General features: G+C 34.7%; 4 protein-coding genes across 4 annotated transcripts; 2 read left to right on the plus strand and 2 right to left on the minus strand.

The window, feature by feature from the left end:
* Nucleotides 1–1,318, plus strand: Prosalpha3 (proteasome alpha3 subunit). Its single transcript, XM_088196958.1, has 6 exons — nt 1–107; nt 185–227; nt 290–619; nt 681–811; nt 871–994; nt 1,059–1,318. The coding sequence occupies exons 1-6, from the start codon at nt 105–107 to the stop codon at nt 1,241–1,243; spliced, it is 816 nt and encodes a 271-aa protein (XP_088053084.1). The 5' UTR covers nt 1–104; the 3' UTR covers nt 1,244–1,318.
* Nucleotides 1,319–6,053: 4,735 nt separating this feature from the next.
* blw (ATP synthase subunit alpha blw, mitochondrial) lies at nt 6,054–8,709 on the minus strand. The gene is made up of 9 exons (XM_088198785.1): nt 8,590–8,709; nt 8,177–8,299; nt 7,995–8,108; nt 7,670–7,934; nt 7,375–7,599; nt 7,141–7,310; nt 6,984–7,078; nt 6,443–6,925; nt 6,054–6,379 (listed from the first exon to the last, which is right to left on the minus strand). Exons 1-9 carry the CDS (start codon nt 8,659–8,661, stop codon nt 6,265–6,267), a joined length of 1,662 nt encoding a protein of 553 aa, XP_088054911.1. The 5' UTR covers nt 8,662–8,709; the 3' UTR covers nt 6,054–6,264.
* Nucleotides 8,710–10,462: 1,753 nt separating this feature from the next.
* On the plus strand, nt 10,463–15,965 carry LOC148229698 (PX domain-containing protein kinase-like protein). The gene is made up of 11 exons (XM_088196783.1): nt 10,463–10,657; nt 10,833–11,021; nt 11,090–11,186; nt 11,261–11,367; nt 14,242–14,361; nt 14,435–14,678; nt 14,743–14,985; nt 15,042–15,259; nt 15,352–15,429; nt 15,496–15,628; nt 15,694–15,965. The coding sequence occupies exons 1-11, from the start codon at nt 10,556–10,558 to the stop codon at nt 15,831–15,833; spliced, it is 1,671 nt and encodes a 556-aa protein (XP_088052909.1). The 5' UTR covers nt 10,463–10,555; the 3' UTR covers nt 15,834–15,965.
* A 181-nt stretch (nt 15,966–16,146) lies between these two features.
* LOC148229699 (uncharacterized) lies at nt 16,147–26,848 on the minus strand. Its single transcript, XM_088196782.1, has 17 exons — nt 25,123–26,848; nt 24,933–25,056; nt 24,160–24,347; nt 24,020–24,088; nt 22,404–22,506; nt 22,228–22,320; nt 22,041–22,157; nt 21,326–21,981; nt 19,846–20,304; nt 19,495–19,665; nt 19,248–19,419; nt 19,058–19,179; nt 18,500–18,726; nt 18,175–18,418; nt 17,710–17,880; nt 16,425–16,702; nt 16,147–16,336 (listed from the first exon to the last, which is right to left on the minus strand). Exons 1-17 carry the CDS (start codon nt 26,793–26,795, stop codon nt 16,320–16,322), a joined length of 4,884 nt encoding a protein of 1,627 aa, XP_088052908.1. The 5' UTR covers nt 26,796–26,848; the 3' UTR covers nt 16,147–16,319.
* Between the last annotated feature and the right edge of the window lie 757 nt (nt 26,849–27,605).

The raw sequence follows: 27,605 nt of genomic DNA on the forward strand, positions 1-27,605 counted from the left end.
ACACGGAAAGAGCTATATCACGGTGGCGACCTGTCATGGTTAGGTCGCTTTTGCCGAAAGTGTATTTTTCATTGATATAAAGGGATTTTTAACAATAAAATAAAATGGTAAGTGTTCGCACAAATAGTTTTCATAGCTTTGTTAACAATCGACTCGATTTCATTGCTTTATTTATCTTTCGCAGGCTCGAAGATATGACACCAGAACAACAATATTTTCTCCGGAAGGTACGCATCGAAACCGTCTCGAACATAACCTCAAATGCTTACAAACCATTATTGAATTTCAGGCAGACTTTACCAAGTGGAATATGCCATGGAGGCCATCAGTCACGCTGGTACGTGTCTAGGCGTATTGGCCACCGACGGCATCCTCTTGGCCGCCGAGCGAAGGAACACGAACAAACTCCTCGACGAGGTGTTCTTCTCCGAGAAGATCTACAAATTAAACGACGATATGGTATGCAGCGTTGCTGGAATTACTTCCGACGCTAACGTACTCACCAACGAACTCAGAGTGATCGCTCAGCGCTACTTGCTGCAATATGGAGAGTCCATTCCTTGCGAGCAGCTCGTTTCGATGTTGTGCGACATGAAACAAGCGTACACTCAATACGGAGGTATATTTTTTTTTATTGTTAAATAACATATTTAATCATCTAAAACGACCGCCTTTCTTAGGTAAGAGACCTTTTGGCGTATCCATCCTTTACATGGGCTGGGATAAGCATCACGGTTATCAATTATATCAGTCCGATCCTAGTGGAAATTATGGCGGTTGGAAAGCAACGTGCATCGGCAATAACTGTCAGGTATTAATCCGTCGATTAATATTTCAGATATATATTACACTATAAAATGTTTTTCATAGGCTGCTATATCGAGTTTGAAACAAGAGTACGTCGAAAACGGTACAACTTTAGCCGAAGCTAAAGAACTAGCCATCCGAGTGCTGAGTAAAACTTTGGATATGACCAAGTTGACACCCGAAAAAGGTTCATATTGCATTGTATTTATACAATCTACTTTTCAAATTTATATTCATGTAATTTTTTTCAGTCGAAATGGCTCAGTTAACTAGGGATACTGAAAAGAATATAACAATAATTAAAATTTTGTCTGCCGAAGAAGTGGGTAATCTCATCAACGATTTTGAGGCCAAGGAAAAACAGAAGGAAGCCGAAAAGAAGCAGGCAGATCAGCTAAAAGCTCAAAGTGAGAAATCCGAAGGGAAAGATTCATAGTTTATAATCTTAATTACATGTAATTTACAAGTTTTAAATTGTAAACTTTTTTCTAATATAATTTTTTAAACTTTATTATAACTTGTTTAATTTGACAATACGTCTCGATGCATTATCAATGTATACTTTATAGAGAAAGGTTGAATTTAAAAAAGAATACATAGAGAAGACCACCGTGAAATACTACTATTCATTTCACGTTTATCAGTGTGATAAATATGGGTTCTACTATATTTTATCAAAAAAAGGCTATGATAATTTTCTTGACAAATTTGCTGATTTTTTGAGATGAGAATTTACAAAATACAAATTTCCGAATTAACTGACCATGAAGGGGTTAAAAGAATTCATAGAAGAAAGTAAAGGAATGAATGCAAATTATTGCTTATGCATAGTTCGAATCTGGAGTTCACTCGTTTGGAAGCATAAATTCAAGTATTTATATTTTTGGATCCTTAGAGCAGTGGTTCTTAAGCTTATGTAGTCCGCGGACTATCCTCATAGACACTACATTTTAACCACCCTACCCATACGAACGTACGTGATACGTTTGTATGGATATAAAAAATATTTTGCGAAATCTTTTTTCGAGAACCTCTGACTTGCAAAGGATACAAAAAAGGATTACAAATGAGTCTATTGCGTATTTTTTTTCTGTTATATTGTAAACAAGTATTGTTATTGTGAAATCTAATGAAAAAAAAACCCAATGTATTTTTTAACTACTTTTTGAATAATAACCCAGAGGTAGGGCGGTTAATAAATATTGTTAAAAATGTATTGCTGGTTATTAAAATTAATGGTAGTAAAAAGAATAAAAAAAATATACAAATAATACAATATACTCACACAAAACATCACTTGGTCAAAATAGCTCTTATTAATATGTTTTCTGCAATTTCTTTTTACTTAATGAAATGGGTGTAGATGTTTCCTTGAAACCAGAATCACAATGTTAGGCTCGATGCTGGAAGGTTTTATTCTTAATTCTGCTTCGTCGTTGAGTTTGTTTCTGTACTTTGATTTCATATATAACGATACCGAAAAAGCCAACATGAACGTCATTTCAGCTTTTTTCCAATTGGGGGCAAAAGTTGGCTAGTCAGTGGTCATTTTTTAAATATTTCCATTTTATTAAGATTCATAGCATTTCACTAAATGACATGCATTTTTCTGGCCAAATTCAAGGGTGTCCCTGTTTAGAACCCATGTCAAAAGCAATAAAATCGTGCGGTTAAGTGAAAACGCTCGATTATCTAGCATTAATAATAAGACTTTATAGCAATATTGCGAATTACAATAAGTGAGAATTGAATGAAGCATATCTAAACGGAATTTTGACCAATAGGAGAGCGTAAAAACAATTTTCCCTTCTCATAAGTTAAAAATCCACATCAAAAGCAATATAATCATGCCGTCGCCACTGCAATGGGAACGTTCCCACAGTGACGGCTTCAGAATTAGGACTGGGATAATAATTCATGAAGCTGCTTTTTAGAACCATTAAAATCTGTAGTGGCTCATTATAAAGTTCTTTATTGAAAGTATTGTGGGAGTCCCATTTTTATACAGGATTATTATGGCTAAAACTTGATAACACTGTTATGACGGGGTCACATTCTCTTGGCGAATTTTAGCGGACTCGCAACAGCCAGTGCTGCCTCATGCACCATACATTAATATATATATTATTCATAAATATCTCTACAATCACTTTCAGCAAGTTTTATTAGACCAACAGCACGGGTTTCGTCCTGCCCGTTCCACTGTTACTAATCTTCTGTCGTTCACCAAAACGGTGACAACTTCTCTCGATGCCGGAATTCAAGTAGACGTCGTGTATACAGATTTTGAGAAAGCCTTTGACAAAGTTTGTCATACGTTATTATTAAAAAAATTGTCGAACCTCGGTTGCTCAGATAATTTAACTCGGTTATTTTCGAGTTATTTAAGCAATCGTAGACAGTTTGTAACCTATGGTGGCCGATTGTCAAAAGAATATTTTACCCCTTCGGGGATTCCTCAAGGATCCAATCTGGGACCTCTGCTTTTTGTGTTATTTATTAATGACATAAATACAGCAATTAAAAATTCAAGTTTTCTTCTGTACGCAGATGATTTAAAATTATATAAATGCATTCGATCTGTTGCGGACTCCTTCTCTCTACAAAGTGATTTAGACTCTCTGTGGAGATGGGCTTCCGTTAACCGTCTGCCCTTTAGTGTCGGAAAGTGCCATACTGTGTCATTTTCTCGATCCCGTTCGCCATCAGCTTATTTCTACCATCTCGATGGTAACATTTTGACTAGAGAAACTTCCATTAAAGATCTCGGAATCACTTTCGAGAGCAAATGGAGGTTCTCTCTACACATACACGACGTCTGTGATAAATCTTCCAAGATGCTCGGCTTTGTTATGAGGAATGCCTTTCACTTTGACGATCCGTCAGTTATTCGCATCCTCTATGACACCTTAGTTCGTAGTATTCTTGAATCGGGATCTATAATTTGGAATCCCCGAATAGCCAAATATTCCCTTTTAGTGGAAAAAATTCAAAAAGGTATTTAAGATACCTTTACAAAAGGACATTTGGTTATTATCCGTACTTATATCCCAGCGCCTTTCTTTTAGGAGCGTTGGGATATGATTCGCTGATTTCTCGCAGAAAGCTGTATATCGCTAAGCATTTTTTTAAATTACTAAAAGGTGCTGTCGACAATCCAGCTATTCTCGAGGAATTCCAGTTTTGGGTTCCGGAACATTTTCGAGAATCACGATCGAGACCTCTTTTGATGGCCGTTAGGGCTAGGACATCCGCACTTGCCGACTCGCCTATAGCTGTGGCCATCCGGCTCCTTAATACGCTGGCATTACATATTGACTTATTTAATGTTAGCTACGAGGATCTGATCCAGTTTATATCATTTAATTTTGATATTTTATAATTTTTTGTTATGTTTATTATTTTTAAGTATTGTTTTATTTATGTATATATACGTTTTTTATGTTTTATAAATTTAAAATTTGTTTTCGACCATCGTGGCGCATTGGGGTAACCTGTTAGGCCACGATGGTCTTAATTTAATCTAAAAAAATAAAATAAATAAAAAAATAAATATTGTAATAACTATGTAAACCATATACTTCTCTATAAAATACTACTGCAGTGGCTCAATCTGCGTCTAATTGCCAATCTTTACCATCCGTCGCCAAAGTATAAAATCGTTGAATGTTAGAAAAGTTATTCATGCGTTTCGAACACAAGTCGATTTTTTTTAATAATCGCTTCTATTTTATCTTCAACTTTAAATATATTTGCAGCTGCACCTTGAAGGCTTTAAATTCAGTTTATTCAAATAAGGAAAAAAATTCAGTCAAGTAAGCAACCTTAGCTAACCAGGAAAAATCGTTGAAATATCTGTTCAGTTTAAATTGCGTATCCATTAAAATTAATCGTATTTCATCACGAAGCTCAAAAAGGCGATTGAGTACATTTTCAAGTAACAACCAACGTACTTTTGTGTGTAATAATAGATGTGTATGTTCACTTCCCGTTTCTTCCCACAAAACTTAAAAAACAGGGTATTGAGTGGACGAGCCTTAATGCAATTGACAACTTCATCCAATGTTTTTTACAAATCTGTTGAAATATGTTTGGATGCTAATGATTCCCTGTGTATTCAGCATTGACTTAAGGTGCGACACTTATAATTAAAGCAGTCAATCCATGAGTTCTGTCAGTACAAATTCTAACACATTTTGACCACTCCATTTAGTTTTTGATTATAAAATGAATAAAACTATTAAATATGGCCTCAGCTGTGGTACACGAAGGTAGTAAATTATGAAATGAGAAATCCTCATTTTATATTAAAATTCATATCTAATAAATACTAACAAATTAGCGTTACTAGAGATGTTGGTACTACTAATCAATTTTAGTGAGTAATATTGACTTTTGAAATTAGCTGCTCTTTTATATTAAATGACATCTTCAATCCTATACTTGACATTATCATTCGATAGTGAAATCAAACTTTTGTAGTTTTAGCCCTCAATATCGTATTCGTTATTACTTTTGTAGCAAGAATAATCAGTTGCTCTGCTATAGTATTAGGTTTTCTAGTTTTTGCTATCAGTAGGGATATTTTTATTGATACAAGCAGTTGCAGTCTTTTGAATAAAATTTTGACTTGAAGCAAGTTCTCGTTTTTTTATTTAAAAGAATCGACAGACTTACTGTTATGTTTTCAAATAACGTCAGATTGGCGGGTTACATATTTTCGATTGATAAATATTCGCAACATAGAAGACAGTTCCTACCACATATTTATTGCAGATATAAGTGAATCCAAATGATAAATACTCATCATATTTTATAACTTTACGTTTCTTAATGAATTTTAGTGTTGATGCTCCATTATCTATATTTTGTTTCGTTGTTTTTGCAAAAGAAAAGATGGTCGCAGACTAAAAAAAGTTCGACAGCGCCGACTTGTTATTCAAAATGAATTTGAATCTATTAGGTAATAAATTTGTTCAATTTTTTGAAGTCATCCAAAGAAATTCAAATAATCACCAAGAATATGTGATACGCATGTTCAATTACTGATTCTTCTTGATTAGTTACCTGAGAAAAGCTACTAGTTATGTATTGGACACAATGATTAAGATCTTATTCCTAAAAAACAATAAATTCCAAGAGCTATTCACACAATGCTATTGCATAACTAGATCATAACCTATAAAATTATAATGACTGCTAAGGTTTTTTATGCAACAAGATAGGAAAGAATAAAACAAAATTAATTTTTATATATACATTTTAATAGTTTTTTTAAATAGTTGACACATTCAACTCAACAATAACAGAATTGAAAATACATACGTGAAGTATGAAGCTATTAAAATAATTAAGATACTCCTTTCATGTCATATTCCATCACTGATGGAAGACTAAATATATTGTTGAGGATACGGTGTTCGTTATAGAAATGTCTACACTTATATACTAATACGCTTAAGCTGCGAAAGCCGCGACGAATTCGGTGACGATCTTCTTCAGCTTAGCGTCCGACTCGGGCGTGATTTGTCCGTCCTTGGCGATGGACGCAAGGAGGACTTGCTCCTTTGTTCTAAAATAAAAAATAAAGCATTAACTCGAGCGTTCTACACATTATAAAAATAATATCAATTACTTGATGTGTTGGGTGAATTCCTTCTCGAAGGCTGTGATCTTGGACGGGTCGAGTTTGTCCAAGTGTCCTCTGACACCGCAGTAGATGATAGCGACTTGCTCTTCGATGGCCATCGGTACATATTGTCCCTGTTTCAGCAACTCGGTCAACCTGACACCGCGATTCAAGAGCTGTTGAGTGGCAGCGTCCAAATCTGAACCGAACTGAGCGAAGGCGGCGACTTCACGGTATTGGGCGAGCTCCAGTTTCATGGAACCGGCGACCTGCTTCATGGCCTTGGTCTGAGCGGCGGACCCTACGCGGGATACGGAGAGACCTACGTTGATGGCTGGTCGGATACCTTTGTAGAAAAGCTCAGTTTCCAAGAAGATCTGTCCGTCAGTGATGGAAATTACGTTGGTGGGAATGTAAGCGGATACGTCGCCGGCTTGAGTTTCAATGACGGGAAGAGCGGTGAGAGAGCCTCCGCCCATAACTTCGGACCTTGAATTATCGTATGATTAGATTTGGATTTATATAATATGTTGTGTTGAATTTTTACATTTTAGCCGCACGTTCCAAGAGACGGGAGTGAAGGTAGAATACGTCACCAGGGTAGGCTTCGCGACCTGGAGGACGACGCAGCAACAGAGACATCTAGAATTGATTTTTATGTTATATTATCATATACAATTATCGAAACGTAGCGACAGTATTACCTGACGGTAAGCGACGGCCTGTTTGGATAAATCGTCATAGATGATCAAAGCGTGCTTTCCGTTATCTCTGAAGAACTCTCCCATGGCGCATCCGGAATACGGAGCCAAGTATTGCAGGGGAGCGGCGTCGGAGGCGGTGGCAGATACGATGATAGTGTATCCGATGGCACCTATAATATTCGCCCAAATTAATATTAAGTCGAAAATGAAATATATGTGGAATGTGCAATATACCAGAATCTGTCAATCTCTTGACGATCTGAGCGACGGTGGATCTCTTCTGTCCGATGGCGACGTAGATGCAATAAAGCTTCTTCTTCTCTTCGGTTCCTTCGTTGAAACGCTTCTGGTTGATGATAGTGTCAATGGCCAGAGCGGTCTTGCCGGTCTGCCTGTCTCCGATGATCAACTCACGCTGTCCACGACCGATGGGTACGAGCGAGTCGACGGCCTTGATGCCTACGCAATGATATAGTTGATTAATATCTTGCGTGTTGTATATTTATATTTACATATGAAAAATATTAACCCGTCTGCATAGGCTCGCGCACGGAGATCCTGGGGATGATACCGGGAGCTTTGATGCCCACGCGGAAACGGGTCTTGGAGGTGATGGGACCTTTGCCGTCGATGGCGTTACCCAGAGCGTCTACTACACGTCCCAAGAGCTCCTCTCCCACGGGAACGTCGACGATGGCGCCGGTACGTTTGACGATGTCGCCTTCCTTGATCAACTTGTCGTTACCGAACACTACGACTCCCACGTTGTCGGGTTCCAAATTCAAAGCCATACCCTGTTGACGTGTTGCAACGATTAGACGGTGAATATACATATTACATAATGCTCATCTTACCTTCAAACCGGAAGAGAATTCCACCATCTCGTCAGCTTGGATGTTCTTCAAGCCGTAGACACGAGCGATACCGTCACCGATGCTCAATACGCGTCCAGTCTCTTCCAAGTCGGCCTTTAACGGACGAAATCGATCAGTCGCGAGATCAAATTTAACCAGGTTCATACAATCGTAAAGCTCACCTTGGGAGCGGCTCCCATGATCCTCTCTTCCAAGATGGACGAGATCTCTGCGGCTCTCTGACTGCATGATATGTGGATGTTGCGCGCTCCGACGGTCATAGCCGGGAATGCAACTTTAGTGACCTGAAATTTATTTATGATAAATAAAATAAAATTTATATAATTACGACCATAGAAGATAAAAGGGTGGGGGTAAACGAATTAGACGAGCGGAATGACAGTCGGTAGGTGTTTTAGGCGAAAAGCCGCATCTTATGTAACGCGTGTCATGCGGCAATCACTATTTTTCAGCTTACGTAACGTCGAGGTTATGGCGACCGGCGAGGGTTAGAATACTCGGAGGGCAATGTCGGCCGATTTTGATTACGCAACGAGGCGAGGTTGAGACGGTCGATGTTTTTTAAAATAATCACCTGAGATGGGGATGCGCGGGGCAGGCGGGCAGCCAGACGGGCGCACAAGGCGAGGCGCGCGGGGAGCGGCATTTTGATTCAGGACACTTGAACTTTCGACGAAGAGGGCTCCCGCGGACTGCCACCGGCTTGAGCCGACGAGTGCAGGAAGTGGTGGACGACGATGCTCGCTACTCTAGGTCACCTGAGACTCGGTGTAACGACGATCGATACCACCGAGAGGGAGGTTATTTGTAACACGACGAAATAGTAATTACAAGCAAATTGTACTTTTATTCATTTATTCTATTTATTATAACATATTACCATATTTAAGTGAGCTTTTCAATACCATTAGAACAATTTTTTGATATTTTGTTTTTTGTGACGATTTATTTAATTATGAATGAGACGCAGACCAAGAAGGGGCGTAAAAAGCTGCAAGCCAACCAACCTTCCAAATCATTAAACTTCATTACTGAGAGTGAGCTTGAAAATATCCTGGAATCACCGGAAGAAAATGACGTTGATCAATCATCGATAGAAAACTTTTTGGCAGTATTACTGCCGTCTGATAAAATAGTCGCGTTGAAATTATTCAAAGATTGGCCAGAATCGTTCGGAACACCTGCCGCTTAAACACAATAGATGCAGGCTTCCGTTAAAAAATCGATTAGATTGAAACACGTATTAGAGACCGACAAACTTAAGCCGTAAACTTCACGTTTTAAATTGTTTGGAAATAGACATTACTCTGCCGAAAGACGAATTACAACATATGAAGAGAGAGCGAACAGAAAAATAAAATGGTTAAGATTTTAAAGTTAAAATGTATAGTGTTGTTTATAAAAAAAAACGGAAACTGATCTTTTCGTTCAAATGTTGGAAGAACTGCTCGAAATCGACGTCACAAAATTTATGTTTTTAAAACATCAGGAAAGTACCGACGCTGTGAGACGAATCTGTAAATATGTTGGCAATCTACCACAATGGAACTTGACTAAAGAGGAAATGGCTCAACGAAAAAGCGTAAATAATTTAAAAAATTGAAGCATGTTACGAAAAATTTAAATCACAATTTGGAGTTATGGATGACGTTAACTTTATTGAAGTGTTCAATCAACAACAGCTTCTATGCAAACTGTACACAAATCACTTCAGCGTGCAAAAAGTTATAGAATTAATAGGGGAACCATCTGCGAGGATGATGTGCTTGAATATGGTATTAGGATGGGTATTTACAATGTCTGCGAGGATAATGTGTTTGGATATTGTAATGTAATGGGTATTTGTGGTTTCTAAGAAGATGACGTGCTTGGATAATGTATTTTATTGTATTGGGTATGTGTACAATTGTTGGTGTCTGCGAGGATGATATGCTTGTAGGTTGGTTTAATACATTCTCTATCATATAGCTTGTTGTTTAAATGATCTTATCTATATTGGGGCCGTCATATTTAGATATGACAGTAAACTTAATAAAAAAAATCTTGTTAGCGTTACTTGTAGAGTCATCAGTTTTGTTCATTTTATGTTTAAATTAATCATTAAAACGTTTATCAACTTAATTTAATTTCTTTTTATGCCTTTTTATACTGATTGTGGACTTGGTGATGGTAAAGAGCATGTATTTGGTGAAAGTAAAGAGGGGTCTTCTATCTAACTTCACATATTAAGTGGAATTATAATAATGACTAAAATAAATACGTTCACTCACTAACTTAGGAATTATAATTATGGCTAGTACAAATACATTCACTCACTAATTGCGTAGTTTAAACTGATTATAAAAATTAATAATTTTAAGCAAAAGTCTTTTTAATTAAATGAAATATTATTAAAAAAGGGCTATTTTCAAAATCTGAGCATGCCCAGAACGCGTAGCGTTTCGGCCGAATCTAATTGTCAGTGTCAATTTGGACAACTGCTCTATCGAGGTCGGTCGCGTTGACATGTCTATAAACGTTCGTGCGACGCGATTTCGTCGATGGCTATTTTCGAAAAGCAATACGCGAATAAATTGCTATTAGATGACACTGAACTTCTCAAATGCACGATAGAGAACGCATATAATGTCGACGGACATACGGCAAGTTTAAATACTCTCGATAACAATACAACGCTCTTTTGCTATATAACAATTTAACTCATTAAATAGTTATCATTTAACACTAGTGCTGAACGCTACTATCAATTTGTTGATAGTATTTTTCTCATACATTTTAATCTATAAACACATTGCTGCTTTTTTTGTATGCGTATAGGAATACATTATCAAAGTGCAAAGAGGGCAAAGCGATGAAAATGTGTGGGTCGTCTCGCGCAGATATAACGATTTCGCTTCTCTCAATTCGACTTTACAATCGGCAAACATCAACGTATCCTTTCCGCCCAAGAAGATTATAGGAAATATGAATTCTGAGTTTATAGCCGAGCGTAGAAATGAACTGCAAGTTAGTAATGCATAATTTGTTAATGTGTAATGTAATAGTTAATCCACAATAATGGTATAATATTGCAGGTCTATTTGAATGCTTTAATTAAAAATATAGTCGTATCGAATTCGCTGCCATTTAAAACGTTTATCGATCCTAAGAATTATTCACAATCATTAAGTGGTATGTATCTTTTTTTGTTGTTCAAGTACTGTTTTAATAATCGGTATGATACAATACAATTAATTGACAAACAGAAACGGCTTTACAAAATGTTTCAATGGCATTAAGAGGCGATGGAAACTTTCAGCTGATAACTCCTCTAAATGAAATCGGATGGAGAATTAGGAAACATTATTATTTGGTATGTATTATTTACTATCGGATTGAACAATAAGTCACTTTCTTTTTACTCACTTTTGTTCGTTTGAGGCATTTTTTTTAGCAAAAAGAGATGTGTAAGATTTTTTCAATTGCTTGGTAATATATAAATATATGATAGAAATCACTAATAACGCTTATGGGCTTAACAGCTGACAATAGTCATTACTCATATTCTACCATAAAGTTGAAGACTACGTTGCGACGGCACATGCGTTTTTACATTTGGAGTTGTATTTCCTTCTCCAATAAATTATGAAAGGCTCCTTTGATTCGGGACCATTTATTCATTCATTATTTATAATAGAGATAGTGCGTCAATGGTTTACTCTTATACCCATTGACATACTGTTTATTAAAGCAATGGTGTAATTTATATTATTGGATACATTTATCCACCTAATAATAATTTATATATTCTATCACTAAAATCTAATTTTGACTTCTTTAAAAAAAGCTCAATAGACATTATTTGGTTAAATTCACTGTTTACATGATTGTTACAAGACCACAATAAATAACATTTTTAAATTTTTTCCAACAAAGCTTTTTTACTGTTACGCATTTTAGCTGATTTCACTTTATACACCCATACCTCGATATACGGCCGCTCTTTATACGGCCTTTCGCTGTAACGGCCCTCTTCAATTAAGGCACGTTTTCGATTTACGGCCTTAAATGTTTCGCTATAACGGCAAAAATACTTTTTTTCGATGTCGATTTAAAAATAAATTTAAAAATAGATTTAATTTGCATAATTTTAAAATGAAAGGTGAAGCAGCTAGCGCCGATGAGGCCGCATCTAAGGAATATCCCAACATTTTAAAGGGAATTATTGAAAGAGGTGGTCATAAACCTGAACAAGCGTTTAACGTAGACGAAACAAGGCTTTATTGGAAGCGAATGTCTGATTGCACGTACATTTCAAAAATCGAAAAATCTGAGCCTGGTTATAAGGTGTCTAAAGAACGATTAACTTTGCTACTTGGTGCAAATGCCGCGGGTGATTTTAAGCTAAAACCACTTTTAATATATTTGTCCGAAAATCCAAGGCCTCTTAAAGGACTAAATAAAAATCAATTACCCGTCATATGGAGATCCAACAAGAAAGCTTGGATGACTCAATCTACTTTAGAGGATTGGTTCAAAAATCACTTTTGCACAGAAGTGAAAAAATATTTGCGAGACAATAACTTAAGCAACAAGGCTTTGTTAATTTTGGATAATGTACCAGGGCATCCTACTAATTTATCCGAATTATCTGAAGATGTCATGATTGAGTACCTTCCGAAAAATACAACAGCTCTGATCCAACTAATGGATCAGGGTGCAATAGCCACTTTTAAGGCATAGTACCTACGCCGAACCGATGGTAAATCTTCAATTAAAACATTTTGGAAAAACTATAACATCAAGGATGCTGTTGACAGCATCAGTGAATCATGGAAGGAATTAAAATTAACAACAATGAACCATGTTTGGAAAAAATATGGCCAGAACGTGTAAAAAGTACTGATGCAGAAGTTAATTGCCTTCCTGAAATTAGGCAAAACATTTTGGATCTAGCACATGATTTCGGCTTTGAAGGTTTGAACGAACGTGATGTGCTTGATCTACTTGAAGCTGATAGGGAGCCCCTTTCATATAAGGAACTCATTCAATTGCAAGCAGAACCGGCATTTGATGAAGAGACAGAGCCTGTTGTATTCAAACAGCTAACATCAAAAAAATTGTCAAAAGCCTTTTCCTATTTCGAACAAGGAATAAACATCTTCCTTGAAAACGATCCTGACGTCGAACGTAGCGCTAAAGTTTCTCGAGGAATTAACTCAGCCATTAGCTGTTATTAATCACTGAAGAACGAAAGAGACAAAAAGGCAAGACAAACAACCTTGGACAATTTTTTTAAGCCAGGCCCATCCTTACCAGCGAAAAATGAGAACGACAGTGATCTGCAGGTTACCATTTCTTCATCGTCTTCAGATTAAAGCCATTTTAAAAAAAATTATGTATGTATTCATACACAAGTTTTATGTAACATGAAGTTGTTTCATTTTTGTTAATGGATTATTGTTGGTTTTTGGAGTCTGTTATTATTTTATGTACAAATGTATGTACTTGTTATGTATGTATTTTTGATTTAAATGAAATAAAAAGATAAAATGCATTTTAAATGATAAACCATGTTACATATTTTAACAAATTTGGAACCGATCCCATTGAATTTGTATGAATTTGTATTAGAATAATTGATTCGTTATACGGCTTTTCGCTTTGCGGCCAAGTTTCGTGGAACGTATCTAGGCCGTAAAGCGAGGTATGGGTGTATTAGACTTTGCCAACTTGTTGTCAACTGCCTTGAAAATGTTTAAATAGAAGTTAATTTTTCATTTACTTCAAACAGCAGCAACTGAGCAGTATATGTTACGTCTTTAATTTACTATTGATGTTGCTCCTAATATTTTTAATTCTTCGATGCAGATTTCATTGGCCGTTACATTCAAGCATGATTTAAATAACTTACTATCTTTCAACGGCTTACAACAATTAACATCATTGCCATACACGGGCAGTTCCATTACCTTTTTTGAATTCAATTTAAATGCAGTCATGTATACATTTTACTTAATATTTAGAGTTTTTTTAAACTGATGAAATTCAGATAGAGTGCCCTCTTTAAACAATGACCAAAAATATGCTTCGAAGCACATTCACACCACTCAAAAAAAGTTGCCATAAATTTGCATTGCCCTAATGTCATAAATTTCGCAAAAAGCATGTGTTTAAATATGAAAATATGCGCAATAATAAAATTAAAAGACCTATTTGTATTTGATTAAAATTTAATTTATTTTAGGTATCAAAAAATGAAAATATCAAAGAGGATTATATAATGCACTGGCAATCCTATGGTCCTGATAGATTTTTATCGGAACGTGATATAAAATCTGCTTTTAAAAGCCTTATGCATTTAGATGTAATATTTTATTTTATTAATAATTTATCGTTATTATATTATATATGATTAATTTTTTTGGTATTTTAATTAGCACCCTTTCGTCGATAAAATAATTTACATGCAAAACTTAGAGACTGGAACTTATGTCGTTAAAAAGATACACGAAAACGGTACAATTAAAGATCAATTGTATGGAATTCCATATAAAAATTCGTATTTAAACAAATATGGAAATCCAAAGCAGAGAAAGCCTTTTACAGTAGGACAGATAGCACATTACGGAAAACAAATATTACAGGGTTTAAAGTTTTTGCACAATAAAGGTCTACCCTATGGTAAGTTATCAATAATTTAACTAGTCTGTTACCTCATTTACATTATTTAATTTATACATTTCAGGACATTTGCACACAGGAAACATTGTTATAGAAAACCAAAGGATAGTTTTAATGGATGTTGAAAATTCAATAATGGGCGTTCCGACCAAATTTAGACAATTTCTAATCAAACACAAAAAGATTCATTCGATGGAAGATGTCGACGTGTATTGTTTCGGACATGTTTTGTACGAAATGACGTTTGCCGATGCATTATCTGATTCTACCTGCAGTGAAATTCCGCCAATAGAATCAGAAGATTTGCGTAAGTTGATCGTTTTATATCACTTAAGAATAAATGATGATAAACAATACTTTCAGGTTTGATTCTGGTGATGATTTTGTCTCCGACTGCGTGTAAGCACGGAATGCCACAGATTAATGAGATTTTGCAGCATCCGTTCTTTCAATTAGATTATGGAAAACTAAATGGAGTCGATGAAATACATTCGCAATTAAAATTTTCGGCACATATTAAAGATCAATTAAAAGCGGTTGCAAATATGATTGAGAGTCGGCTAAAAAGCGATCAAAAATTGGTTAGTAAAGCAAACGATTTCCAGTTAATAGATTTGATATTAAATATAAAAATAATCACACAGTAGTGACATGTGAATTTATATTTTTTTAGCATCAATTAGAGAGAAGACAAGTAAAAATTCAAGAAATACTCAGTTCTGATGACACTGGCAAGAAGAAGCATAAAGCCGTAAGAATAATATAAAACAAATTTGTATAATTTATTATAATATTTACACTAATGAAACTGTTTTAGAAAAACAAAGAAAATAACATATATAGAGGTTCATCATTAAACGGATTATCGCCCAACTTATGCAGTCCCAGTGAGAGATCTGTCAGTGTCGCTAGCAGTTCGAGCACATCTAGTCATACATCACCATTAGCTAGTAAATATGTTACTTTATTACTAAAAAAAATCTAATACGTGTAATTAATATTAAATCTTTTTAAGACGATGCTAAAAATGCGACTATTTCAACGACTTCAGCGCCGCCGGCTCCTCTTCCACAGTCAAATACAAATCGATCCATGCTGTTGAATTCAATATGCTCATTTAACAAAACAGCTCTAAATAAAGTTAAAAAATTATGATTTTTATCTTTATAGTATTAGACTGACGAAGAATATTTTTGCCTTGATTCTCTTGTAACGAATGTGCATGCGTCGCAAATATATTTTTATTGTGATATCTAGTTATATATTGTTTATTACATATATATATATATTTATAAATGAATATTTTTGTTAAATAAAATAACGTATATAATTTATTTATGATACATACTAATTGCATCCACAGAGATTCCACTTCTTTTGTAATATTTAGGAATGTATTTGTGTGATAATAAAATATTAATTATAAAAAATGAGGTTATTATTTAATAAAATAAATAGTAAATAAATACATAAATGTACAAAATTATAATTAAATATTTAATATACAATAAATGTACAAATGGTTTTCCTTTGGGATAAAATTATTCTAAAAATGTTACATTGTTCATTTATAGAAACAGTAAATATAAAATTGATCAAACATACTAACGATACTACTTAATTACTAATTTTATCTCTATATTATCCAAGATTGGCACCTGTAATAAATCAATGTTATATATTTCAATTATGTATTATAATATACATATATATGTTTATATTATTATAGATAATTGATTAACGAACCTCCAGGATCCGTTTCTTTACTTTCAGTAATTATATTTGGCAATGTGTAGAAATCGAGCTTTTTTGCAGGCATCGAAATTGGTCTATCGTTATTTTTATAATCCTTTGTCGAAGTGTTCGATTTGTTCTTGTCATTTTCGTTAGGCTTTTTTCTGCTAGATTTTTTATTATATTGTCGTTTTCTCTTCGCTTCGGGTGTTTCCGGTAAATTTGTCAAATCGATTGACTCTCGATCTTTTGTGGGAGTGCGATTTGACTCTAAAATGCTTTTAGGTTTCCTTTAAAAAGACAAACACGATTATGAAAAAAATCTGTTGTATATTAAATTTCATGTTTAAAATCACCTTTACTGATTATATTTGAGTAAAATACAAACATCCATTGTATCTGAATAGTCATTAAATATTTTAAATCATATTGTTATACGTTAGCTAGTAATCAAATAGAAAACAATCGTGATAACAACCAGTGGTGTCAGGGAAACAACTAATTCCATAAAATAATGGTCATACTTGATAGTTGTTAATTATCTGAGTTTACTACAACTTTCTTAGAACAAAGTGAGAATCAATTTAAAATTAAGTAAAAAAAAATGTGTCAGTTACATGTATTTAATTACTATTTATTAAACGTATTAATATAATACATGTATGTGACATACTCTTCACATTGTTCTAAGAAAATTATAGTAAACTCAGATTATTAAAAACCATCAAGCAAGGCTGTTATTTTATGGAATTAGTTGTTTCCATGACACCACTCGTTGTTATTGTGATTGTTTTCCATTTGAATACTAGCTAACGTATAACATAGAAAAAGAGACATATTCTTCAAATACCATTTAGTGTATATATAAATAATAAAATAAATAACCAATCCAGTTTATAACTTGTGTTATCTAGTCTACCCTAAAAATTAAACAGCAGTTCGAATTTGTTATAGTTTCACTGTTTTAATTTATATCACTTATATTATTATGTGTTTTTAAATTATAGTCATAACTTATGCACTGCCGTTGTACAGTATTTAATCAGACATGCAGATATATTCTTAAAGTAACACTGGTTTAAAGAGTAAACAGTAGAAAATATTAGATTTTTAAACTTTGAAACGAAAACTTTCAGTAATCAAATACTTAATTATTATTATCAATGCCATCATTTTATTTATAACGATTTTTTTTAAATTTAAAAGTTCAAAGGTTTGGTAGCTGTTATAAGATCGGTCAGGTAGATATTGTGCTATAGGATGGTATAAAAGTATTGATAAAAAAAAATATTCTCACTTTCGATTTCTTGGTGGAGAAATTGTTTTAACGTCTTTTGGCGCTATTGGTACAAAATGCTTAGTTTTGTGTATCACAGAACTGCGAAACGGAGTATCTGGTTCATTGTAATTATTCCAGTGTAATAACCCGTTGTTTGAATTTGGCAAATAATTTGTAACATAATTCACGCTGAAAAAAAAATTAACACATTTATTAGAACATTTAGACGAATGAACATCTATCTACAATTTTTTAAGTTAAATCAAAAAAATAATATCAATTATGTAATATGAACCAATAAAAACTTTCGTTCTACAATATATAAACGAGAAAATATCATTCATATAACTTAAAATTTATCCATTATTTTTAATTTTCCTAAAAATATCCACGATTTTGAAAATAATTGTTCTAAAAAGCTTGGTAATTTGTAGATAGGTTTTTGTGTTATACGTCATCGATTTTAAAGTAATAAATACTTACGTGTTGTTGTAATTGTTATGATCGTAGGTAGTTATTATCGAGGGCAAATCTTGGCTTTCTGGTGGAATATATACCATTCCTTGCATTCGAGTTAATGGCGTAGAAGTTGTCGGTTGGGTAGTTGTTACCGAAGGCAAATCTTGATTTTCTGGTGGAATTTGTACCATTCCGGGCATATGAGATACTGACGTAGAAGGTAACGGTTGGTATGTTAGATTCTGGTTAGGGAGCAACCCTGGAGTTTCTGTTGAAATATATTTTTAATTTATTATGTTATAGATCTATATATACTTATTTAATATGATTTTATGTAAATAAATGTAACCTTCGTATATTTTCTCTTGCTCGTATTCGGCCCAAGCTGCCAATCTTTCATCCTCGTCGAGCTGCTCATCTTGAAGGTTTTTCAATAATGAATCGTGTTCGTGGACATTCCAAATATACGGCGGAGTGTTTGCCGCAGTATTTCGTAAATTTGTTAGTACAGATATCAGAACTTTGTCGACAGGCAATATAGGTATTGGTTGAGCGGTATCAGGTATATGAGTAAAGCTAAAATATTAATTAAATGTTGGATTTCGATACCACACATTAGTTAAGTAAATATTAAAAATAATATTGCAATTCTGTACGAATCAGAAAACGATTATCTATAGTCTATTTATTTTCAAGAGTCAGTGCGCAAGAACATTGTTTAACGCATAATCATAACATGCTTTTAAATTTCTGCCCTGTGATTGGTCGTTCGCCGTAAGATCAATCGTTTCATTGAGAACGACCAAGCACAAGGCAGAAATTTAAGAGCACATTTTGATTACGCGTTAAACAATGTTCTTGCGCACTGACTCTTGAAAATAAATAGACTATAGTATCAGCATTATACCTATATAATTTAGATAACTCTGCCAGATCGTAATGCCTGTCAATCTGATGTTCATCGACAACTCTGCAAGATATTGCTTGTTTGGTGACCGATCGCTCATAGATTATCTCTTCCATGGTACCCTAAGTAATAATTAAAGTAAAATTTACATAAAATACCTTTTGAAATACAATCGTATTTCAAAACTTACACTAGTCACTAGCCGATATATGTAACAAGGTTTTATTTGTCCGAATCTATACACTCTAAATATGCTTTGTATATCATGGGAAGGATTCCACGAGACGTCCATAATAATGACTCTGTTAGCGCCTGTCAAATTAATGCCTAAACCACCTACACGAGTAGAAAGCATCAACAACCTAAGCAAAATAAACATTTATGTATATTATTAACGACATTCGGTAACCTGCAACAGACATATTCATATTAATTACTTGGTAACTTTATTTTTGTTTGAATTGAAGGAATTGCACATTTTCCGTCTGTCGTTCATGCCAACGCTACCGTCAAATCTATAATACTGAGATCCGCGTTTCCATGATTTAATCGAAGATAGAAAGTATTCTATGGCATCTAAATTACTTAAATGTGTACAAAATAGCACTCTGAAATTTAAAATAACCATAAATATTGTAAGATAGGATTTATATAATAATTAAAGACGAATATTGATACAAAAATAAATATAATGATGGCATATTAAATAAGATAAATCGCACAACAGTGAAAGATGTAATATTTATTTTTGTAACAATATGCGCGAATCATCCAGCATGTGTTATTACAATTTATCATCAGTCTTGAGGCACTCTTCCAATATGGAAAATACAACTACAAATTTATGCGATAACTTTAATTGGTCAAATTGGCTTAAATCTATTAAGGGTTGACCGTTCATCATCAACCAATCGGGGATCTTATCCTGTATCAAGAGACGTGGATGTGTCCAGATTTTATACAAGGTATGAAAGTCGCCCAAAAGCCTTTTATGAGAATTATTGGCGATGCGATTGAACTTAAGGTGGTCTAGACATAACTGATAGAGACACGCTTGATACATAGATAACGTTATGAATATAACATATTCTTCTTTCTTCGGTAAGCATTCGTACAATATCAAAGCCTCTTTTCTTTGAACCGAACCTTCTAATAACTTGTGAAGGACGTGTGATCTCTTCTTCATGAGTTTTATGTCATTTTTGTTTGAATCACGATGCTGACCATTTATGATAGGACTTTCGAATCTATAAAAAAAAGTTTAAAAACCATGTTAAACATTTTTATCGGTAGCACTAAAATTTTGCACTTATTATGAAGATAATATGTAAAATTACACTGACTATATTCTAGTGATAAGCTACAGCAAAAAAATTGTTTTTAATTAAAGTTCTCAAAAATTAAGAATTTTTATTTTTGATTATGATTATAAATACACGAAGGGTTGAATATAAAAGATTGGACTTATTTGCTCTAATATTTCTCCATAGTAGAGAAACCTTAAAAAGTGGGCAAATATAATATAATTCATAGTTATTTTTATTATTTTTGTAGGTCACAAAAATACCAGCAGTTTTATTTTTGTACGGAACATTTTATAACTTAAAAAAATATTATGCGGGTAGCTGCTAAGAAAATTATTTAATAATATAAATTAAGGCTTCCAACAAATGCACATCATATTTCTTTCTTTGGTCTGCAATTTCTATTTTTTAAACTTATCTTAATATATGATACTTATTCAAGTATCGATAAAGCAGCAATCAATGTAAAAGTCAAGTTAATTAATAGACAAAGAAAAAGTACTAGTTAGCTATTTAAGTTCTTAAATTCTCTAAGTCTATGTAGATTCTTACAACACAAATTAACTATCAAGGTTGGTAGCACTATTATGTGGTTCACAAATTTGAATAATTTTCCTTTCAATAAGACAATAAATAAACACAGACGGTCGCTCAATGTGATCGGAATGAAACAATGTCAATAATCCTATAGATGATAATAACTTAACAAATATGTCATTTATAAGCAAGAGTTAAAGAATACAACATAACTAGAAACAACGCAGACACAAAAGCATTGATTTTTTAAATACTAAAAAACAATTATTCAGCATTACAAATTTGGTATGTAGAAAATCTGTTTTAGTAGCAAGTTTTTTGACAACTTTTGTTAATCGATTTTTTAATTTATTACAATTGCCGCTAGCTGAATTTTAACAACTGCAGTAGACAAATTTAAAAATAAAATTTATAATACATAATTTACCTGTTAGTAAACTCCTTTCTGTTACCGAGCAAATTCGGTTTCACAAAATTCACCATGCAATAATATTCCTTTAAATTATTTTGCAACGGCGTACCAGTTAAGACGATCCTCCTCTTTGTTAAAATTTTCTGTACACTCTCCGCCAAAAGACTACAATTATTCTTCAGTAAATGGCCTTCGTCGCATATCACTAAATCAGGGCCGGGATTTATAAAAGTCTTACGAATCTTATCGACAAACTCTTGTTTTACATTTTTTTCTACCTTCAAGTTGATGAGAGTTCTGAACATCTCGTAACCGAGCAAGAGCACTCCGCCTTTCTTTTGCCACTCTTCGAAAATAATCTCTCTGTCTTTATTTTTCCTGTATCTCGACAGTTCGATGATGTTGATTGTCTTGATTGAGTCGACTCTGTTCAACCACTTTTTGAACTCGTCCACCCAATTCAAAAGGGTGGACATGGGACACAATATGAGGATCTTATGAATCGAAGATAGTTCTTCGCAATTCGTTATGGTGTGAATGAGCGTAATGACTTGGAGAGTCTTTCCGAGTCCCATGCAATGAGCCAGGATCGAACCGCTGCCGGGTTTTCCAGTTTTTACGGCTTCCACCGATTCGAAGCAAGAATCCCACATGAAACGAACGCCATCAATCTATCACACAAATCATTATAATTTACATATCTAATTTATTATTAATTAAAATATTATACCTGATGAGCTTTCAAAATTTTCGATAAAGTTGGATGAATCGACAATATTGGATTTTTTGATGATTTATCGACATCTAAAACTATCAATTGGGTCGTATCGTCGACGTAATTTGAGAGCTAAAATGTATTAATTTAGAATAGTAAGTTTTGTATTTCTAGCTGAGTAATGTATAAATTTTCAACAAACCAATGAATTTTTCTCGGTTAGTCTCTCTAAGCGATCTTTTTCATTTTTTATTGCAATTTTCGTTTCTTTTTTCAACGAGTCATCACTAAGTATCTAAATGTATTTATTATAACATAATTAATTTTAATCGATTCAATAATATATAATTCAGTTATTTAAAAAATAAAATTACATACTTTACGAATCTTTTTCTGTTTTCTAGCGATATCTGGATGATTTTCATCTGCGTTTACATTATTCTCTTCGTTTATTGAATTCAGTATCATTGGCACGTTTACACTGAAATTTAATAATATTATAAAAAAATAAAAGTAACTGAATAAAAAGATTTAAATCTATTTTTTGACAATTTTTATTGCGAATAATATTACAAATATGTTTTAATAATTAACACTGACATTTATTAAATAATGTATAATAATGAAAACATAAGAGATGACAATATTAACTATGAGAGTACTACAAAAATATTGAAAAATTAAAAAATAAACATATCTTAGATATGTTTTTTTTAAATTTTATATTAGATCGTCACAATAAAAAAAAGTCAAAATAAACAATATATATTATATCGATTGATCCATGAATCGTTTTATCATTATAAAAAATATCAGTCATATACTAAATTGGTCATATATTTAATAGGACATACATGTGACGTTTACTTACTTTCTTTACAGCTTACGAGCAATATAATCTATTGAATCGATTTTATTTTAATCATTCGTCACGATATTTAACAGTAAGATTGGTAAAATCTAGGAAAACTATTTTTTTATGAATCATGCAATATGTGCAACCAGTAGTGTCATGGAAAAACCATACAACATAGAGTAAAATATGTGAACTAATACTGATCTTTGATTATTTTTTATATTTATCCGAGTTAGGTATAACTTTTTTGGGTCACAACTTTAAATGGTTTTATTTACAAAATAATTGTCCCATCTTAAAATATTAGTCTCACGGATGCTTATTTGTTCTATATTGATGCATATATAAAAGGGAAACCATAAACAAATATCTGATTTGATCGTAAACGTCATATTTGTATGTATATTGCAGTCCCCGACCGTGAAGAAATTCAAGCACAAGAGCCAAACGTGTTAAAAGTTTATACTTAATTTTTCATATATACATCATATATAAATATTTACTAAATAAAAAGTTCACATAATAAAACGACTCATGGACCAACTTATGTTATATAATATATTATAATTCTTATAACTATTCTTATATTATTCATAATATAGATTTGTTCGAATTGTAAAAAAATCTTTATTTCTAAATAGGAAATAAAATGTACCGCATTAAAACACAGGACATTGTCTTTCAACAGCCATCAAATAAAATAAAATAATAAAATTGCAGACGCTTCTCATGAGTAATATTCGAGTCGTATCTGTAGATAAAAGAAAAATATCGAAGAACATACATTTTATAAACAGAAATACTTTTTTCTCGTAAATACAGAACAAAACACGGCGTCCATAAAGTCTTTATACCTAAGAAACTAACACAGCTACACAGTGAATCACTTTACGTCGAAAAAGGACGCATCTTTCAAAAATACACTTACTAACATGCTATTCAATGCGCATTCGAGAATTGCGTCGCTTAGAATTTATATTAACAATATCGTCGTATTAATAAAATCTCTTTCAATGGCACATGCTGTTGTAAACGAATCGGATCGATTTACACAGACAAACACTTGGCATATTCGATCAACGAGGCGCCGAACGCATAAATATTTTTGAGGTTTACATAAGCATAAATGTCAACACACCGTTTCTCGACTTCAGGGTATTGATAATCCTCTTCGTTCTCCGACGACGAACTATTCATTATGGATTTTCTATAAGAAAATTATATATCATTATTAAGGCGCAAAAATATTGTTACAAAAATAATGAAATAATAACTCACAGGGCATTTTCGTTGGCAATTTTGTCATCTTTCTCACTACTGACGAGGTGAGGCGAGGGTGGTTCCTCGGCCGCATCGGCTTCGCTGTCGCTTTCGTCAATTTCCGATGATGAGGATTCACTTAATAATAATAAATTCTTGACCATGAGATTATTTTCCATAGTATTTGTTGGTTCATTTGGGATAGACTGCAAATTGAAATTTAATGTTATTTATTTTTTAATTTTGACAAATAAAATATTTTAAGACAGTTCAGAAAGTTGCTCTGAATCGAGTGGTTAGTATGGATCCGAAGATGAAGCCTGACTGTTTTTTTTATAGTCTCACTCTCTCCATCTGTGACAGAATTCGTCGAATTGATGGATTTCTGATTTGATTTGTATCAGGCAGGATTTTTTCTGGGTTTTTTATATGATATTTGAACAATGCAAATATACTAACACTACTTTTATTTTCGGAAACTTCTTATTTTTGAAAATCTGTTCTCTATATACCTATTTTTAATGACACCCGTCAAATTGACGAGTTTATACCTGTAAATCTAGTGTAAAGCACTTTGCGTTTAAAAAATATTTTTTGGAAAGCTTGTAAGAGGTAAAATATTGTGCGTTCATTAAGCCCGTTCTTGAGCTATAATTAATAGCGATGTTTTGTAAGTTATGAAAGGTTAGCACAGTTTCTTCTAAAAAAAAATAATACTGCCCCAGAATGGAAATGGAAAAGCTTTTTAACCCGATTGTGAGAAATTTTCGAAGAGGTAAAATGAGGCAAACCTCTTCGTCTTCGGAGGAATCTTCCGATGAATCGCCACTGTCGCTGCTCTCTAAAGACGAAGGCGCTTCCGGTTTGAATTCAGTGTCGTTCCTCTTATTGAGCAGCATCTTATAATTGACTAAACTGTAACCGTACAATCAAAATTATTATCATGGATGGCGACGGTAAAAAATATCGTTTTTAAATTACCCTTCAATCTTGTATTTGTTCATATAGAGCTTCATACGATTCTCGAAGGACTCGAGTTTAGACAGATCGCGTTCGTTCTGCGTGTCTCTGTTGTCTAATAACCGACGGAGCGCTAGACAGCACGTTAAGAATAAGGACGGAGGCGAACGGTCTAATTTATCGGTCGCCTCTTGGGATTTGGAGCACGAATCCGAATTGTCGTAGAATTTGTCATACATCTCTTGGGACAGTAGATATATGCGCTGGGAGAAATCGACATCGCAATTGGTATAATACAAGCCGAGCCGGTCTCCCCTGAGCGCGGCGGAGAACCTGTCGCCGACACTCTCGAACGCCAGATCCAACCATCCAATTTTGGAAGACCAGCTTGCAAAATCACCTATGTCGCGCAACTCGACCGGACGGCGGACGCGTTTACTATCAGGAGGTTTTAAAGTCCGGCCGTCCAGCCAAAAAAAATGATCTTTGGGAACGGAGGACACCCGTTTGATGGCAATGTCTTTGCCGAAGTGTATCACTTTGTTGGGCAGGGAGATAGTGTGCTCGTCTTTGAGCGTAGTGGACGTGTTGGTGCTCTTGAAGATTATTCCTCGCTGCTGCATTTTTTTTAGAGCATCGGAGAGTTCATTGTTCATCTTGGGTTCGAGAATCTCGCAATCGCTGTCGCTGTCGTTTCGATGTTGGTGTTGGTGTTGCTGTTGGTGCTGCGGCGGCTGCGGTTGCTGCTGTAGCGATTGCCCTTTGAGCATCTTGCGGATTTCGGGTACCTTGTTAAAGTGGAATTCGAGGTGATTGGTCTTGACGAAGTTGCGGATCATCCTATGGAATTTATTCTCGACGCTCAGCACGTCGTTCCTGGACGTCTCTAAGAGCTCTAGCGTTTTTTTAATGTTAAATATGATGCTATCTACGTTGTTGACGGCTTTGACTCCGACCGTCCTGGTGAGATTGTCGGCTTTGTAATGGAACACTTCGCTAGCGGCCGTCGCCTCTTTGAGCGTGGAGCGTATGAGGGACCACCCCGTCGCGCAGTTGGCGGAGGACAGCGCCGCTTGAAAGCGGAGGGTTGGAATGGGTCTCTGCAGGAGCTGCTTCTTGATGTCGGGCCTGAGTTTGAAGACGCTAGGTGACTGGATCTTGAGCGGCGTGAAGGCACCGTCGGGGGAGGGCTTCTTCTTGACGGGCGGCTGGGAGCCGTCATCCTCGGAAGCGGCCGGAGCGCCGTTGGCCGACTGGATGGCGTTGGGGTCGACGAACGTCATCGTCTCGAACTTCCTCTTGGGGGTGATCTTCTTGTTGGACTTGCCCTGCTTCAGCTTGGCCGGGTACTCTGGGCGGTACTCGTCGTCGGAGTCGGTGCTCAGAGCGTCGCCTTCCGGCTCGATGTGCAGCAGGGTGTCCGAGACGAAGTCGTCTACGTAGGCCGGGGTGGACACGTGGCGGCGGGCGGAGCGCCGCCGCGACGCGCTCCCGTTCTCCGACGAACCGTTGCCTTCGTTGTGGCCCTCCGAATCGTCGGCGGCGTCCTCGTTCTTCGCCTCGGGCTCAGGCTCGGGCTCCGGCTCCGGCGGGTTGTCGTCGAACTCGATCTTCACGTCGACCGTTTCGATCTTGTCGTCCACTTCTCCATCCACGGCTTCCGAACACTTGTCGCCCGGCTTTTCTTCTTCCATTGCGACAGCGGCGGCAAATCGCGACCGGCCGCCAAACTTGACGCGCGCGCGTTGCTGCCAACGCGACGGCACAATAATATCGCCACTGTAACGAGACCGTAACAAAAAATAAATAAATTATATTCAAAATTCAACAAACTCGTTACAATCAAAACTCTGGTAGCACTAATTCTCTTATCATAAAATTCCAACATGTAATTTTACTATACTTTTTCTATAAAATACCAATACGACTTTATGAAAGTTAATGTATCACATCTCCAAGAAGGTCCATATATGCACTTATTTGGTTTCATTCAATGTTATAAAAATTAAAGTACATACCTATTTATGAGAATGCATGCGAATAAAAATATTTTCAGTTCAAAATCGTTCATTTATATCAGTCTAAATCAGAAATTTATTGCGAAACTTGTATATTTTTTATCATAATAATGTATATGCAAATTTAAATATTAATTAATAGTAAATTTAAACATTAATTTATTCCTATTCAGGGAAACGACATAATAAATATAAAGATTGATACAAATATACAGGTAGATCCACTTCAATTTTCCTATGTTGGCAGCACTGTGAATCAGACACTAGTCAATAAGCACGCGTGTTCAAAGTGGCAAATGCTGGTTTGCAACAGCACATTAATTACGAAATGGATCGCTTAAATTGTTTAACTAATCTACAGAAATAACAATTCAGATAACACAACAACTTAAGCCAAGAGACATGGACCTTACTTTTTTGAAAATGACGAAGGTCGGATTGTAACTTAATGGTGAGTGCTATGGGCGCATGATAACCGATTATTTT

Source organism: Plectrocnemia conspersa, unplaced genomic scaffold, assembly GCF_051122295.1.
Source record: "Plectrocnemia conspersa isolate PC_06_02 unplaced genomic scaffold, ASM5112229v1 ptg000011l, whole genome shotgun sequence".
NCBI lineage: Eukaryota > Metazoa > Arthropoda > Insecta > Trichoptera > Polycentropodidae > Plectrocnemia > Plectrocnemia conspersa.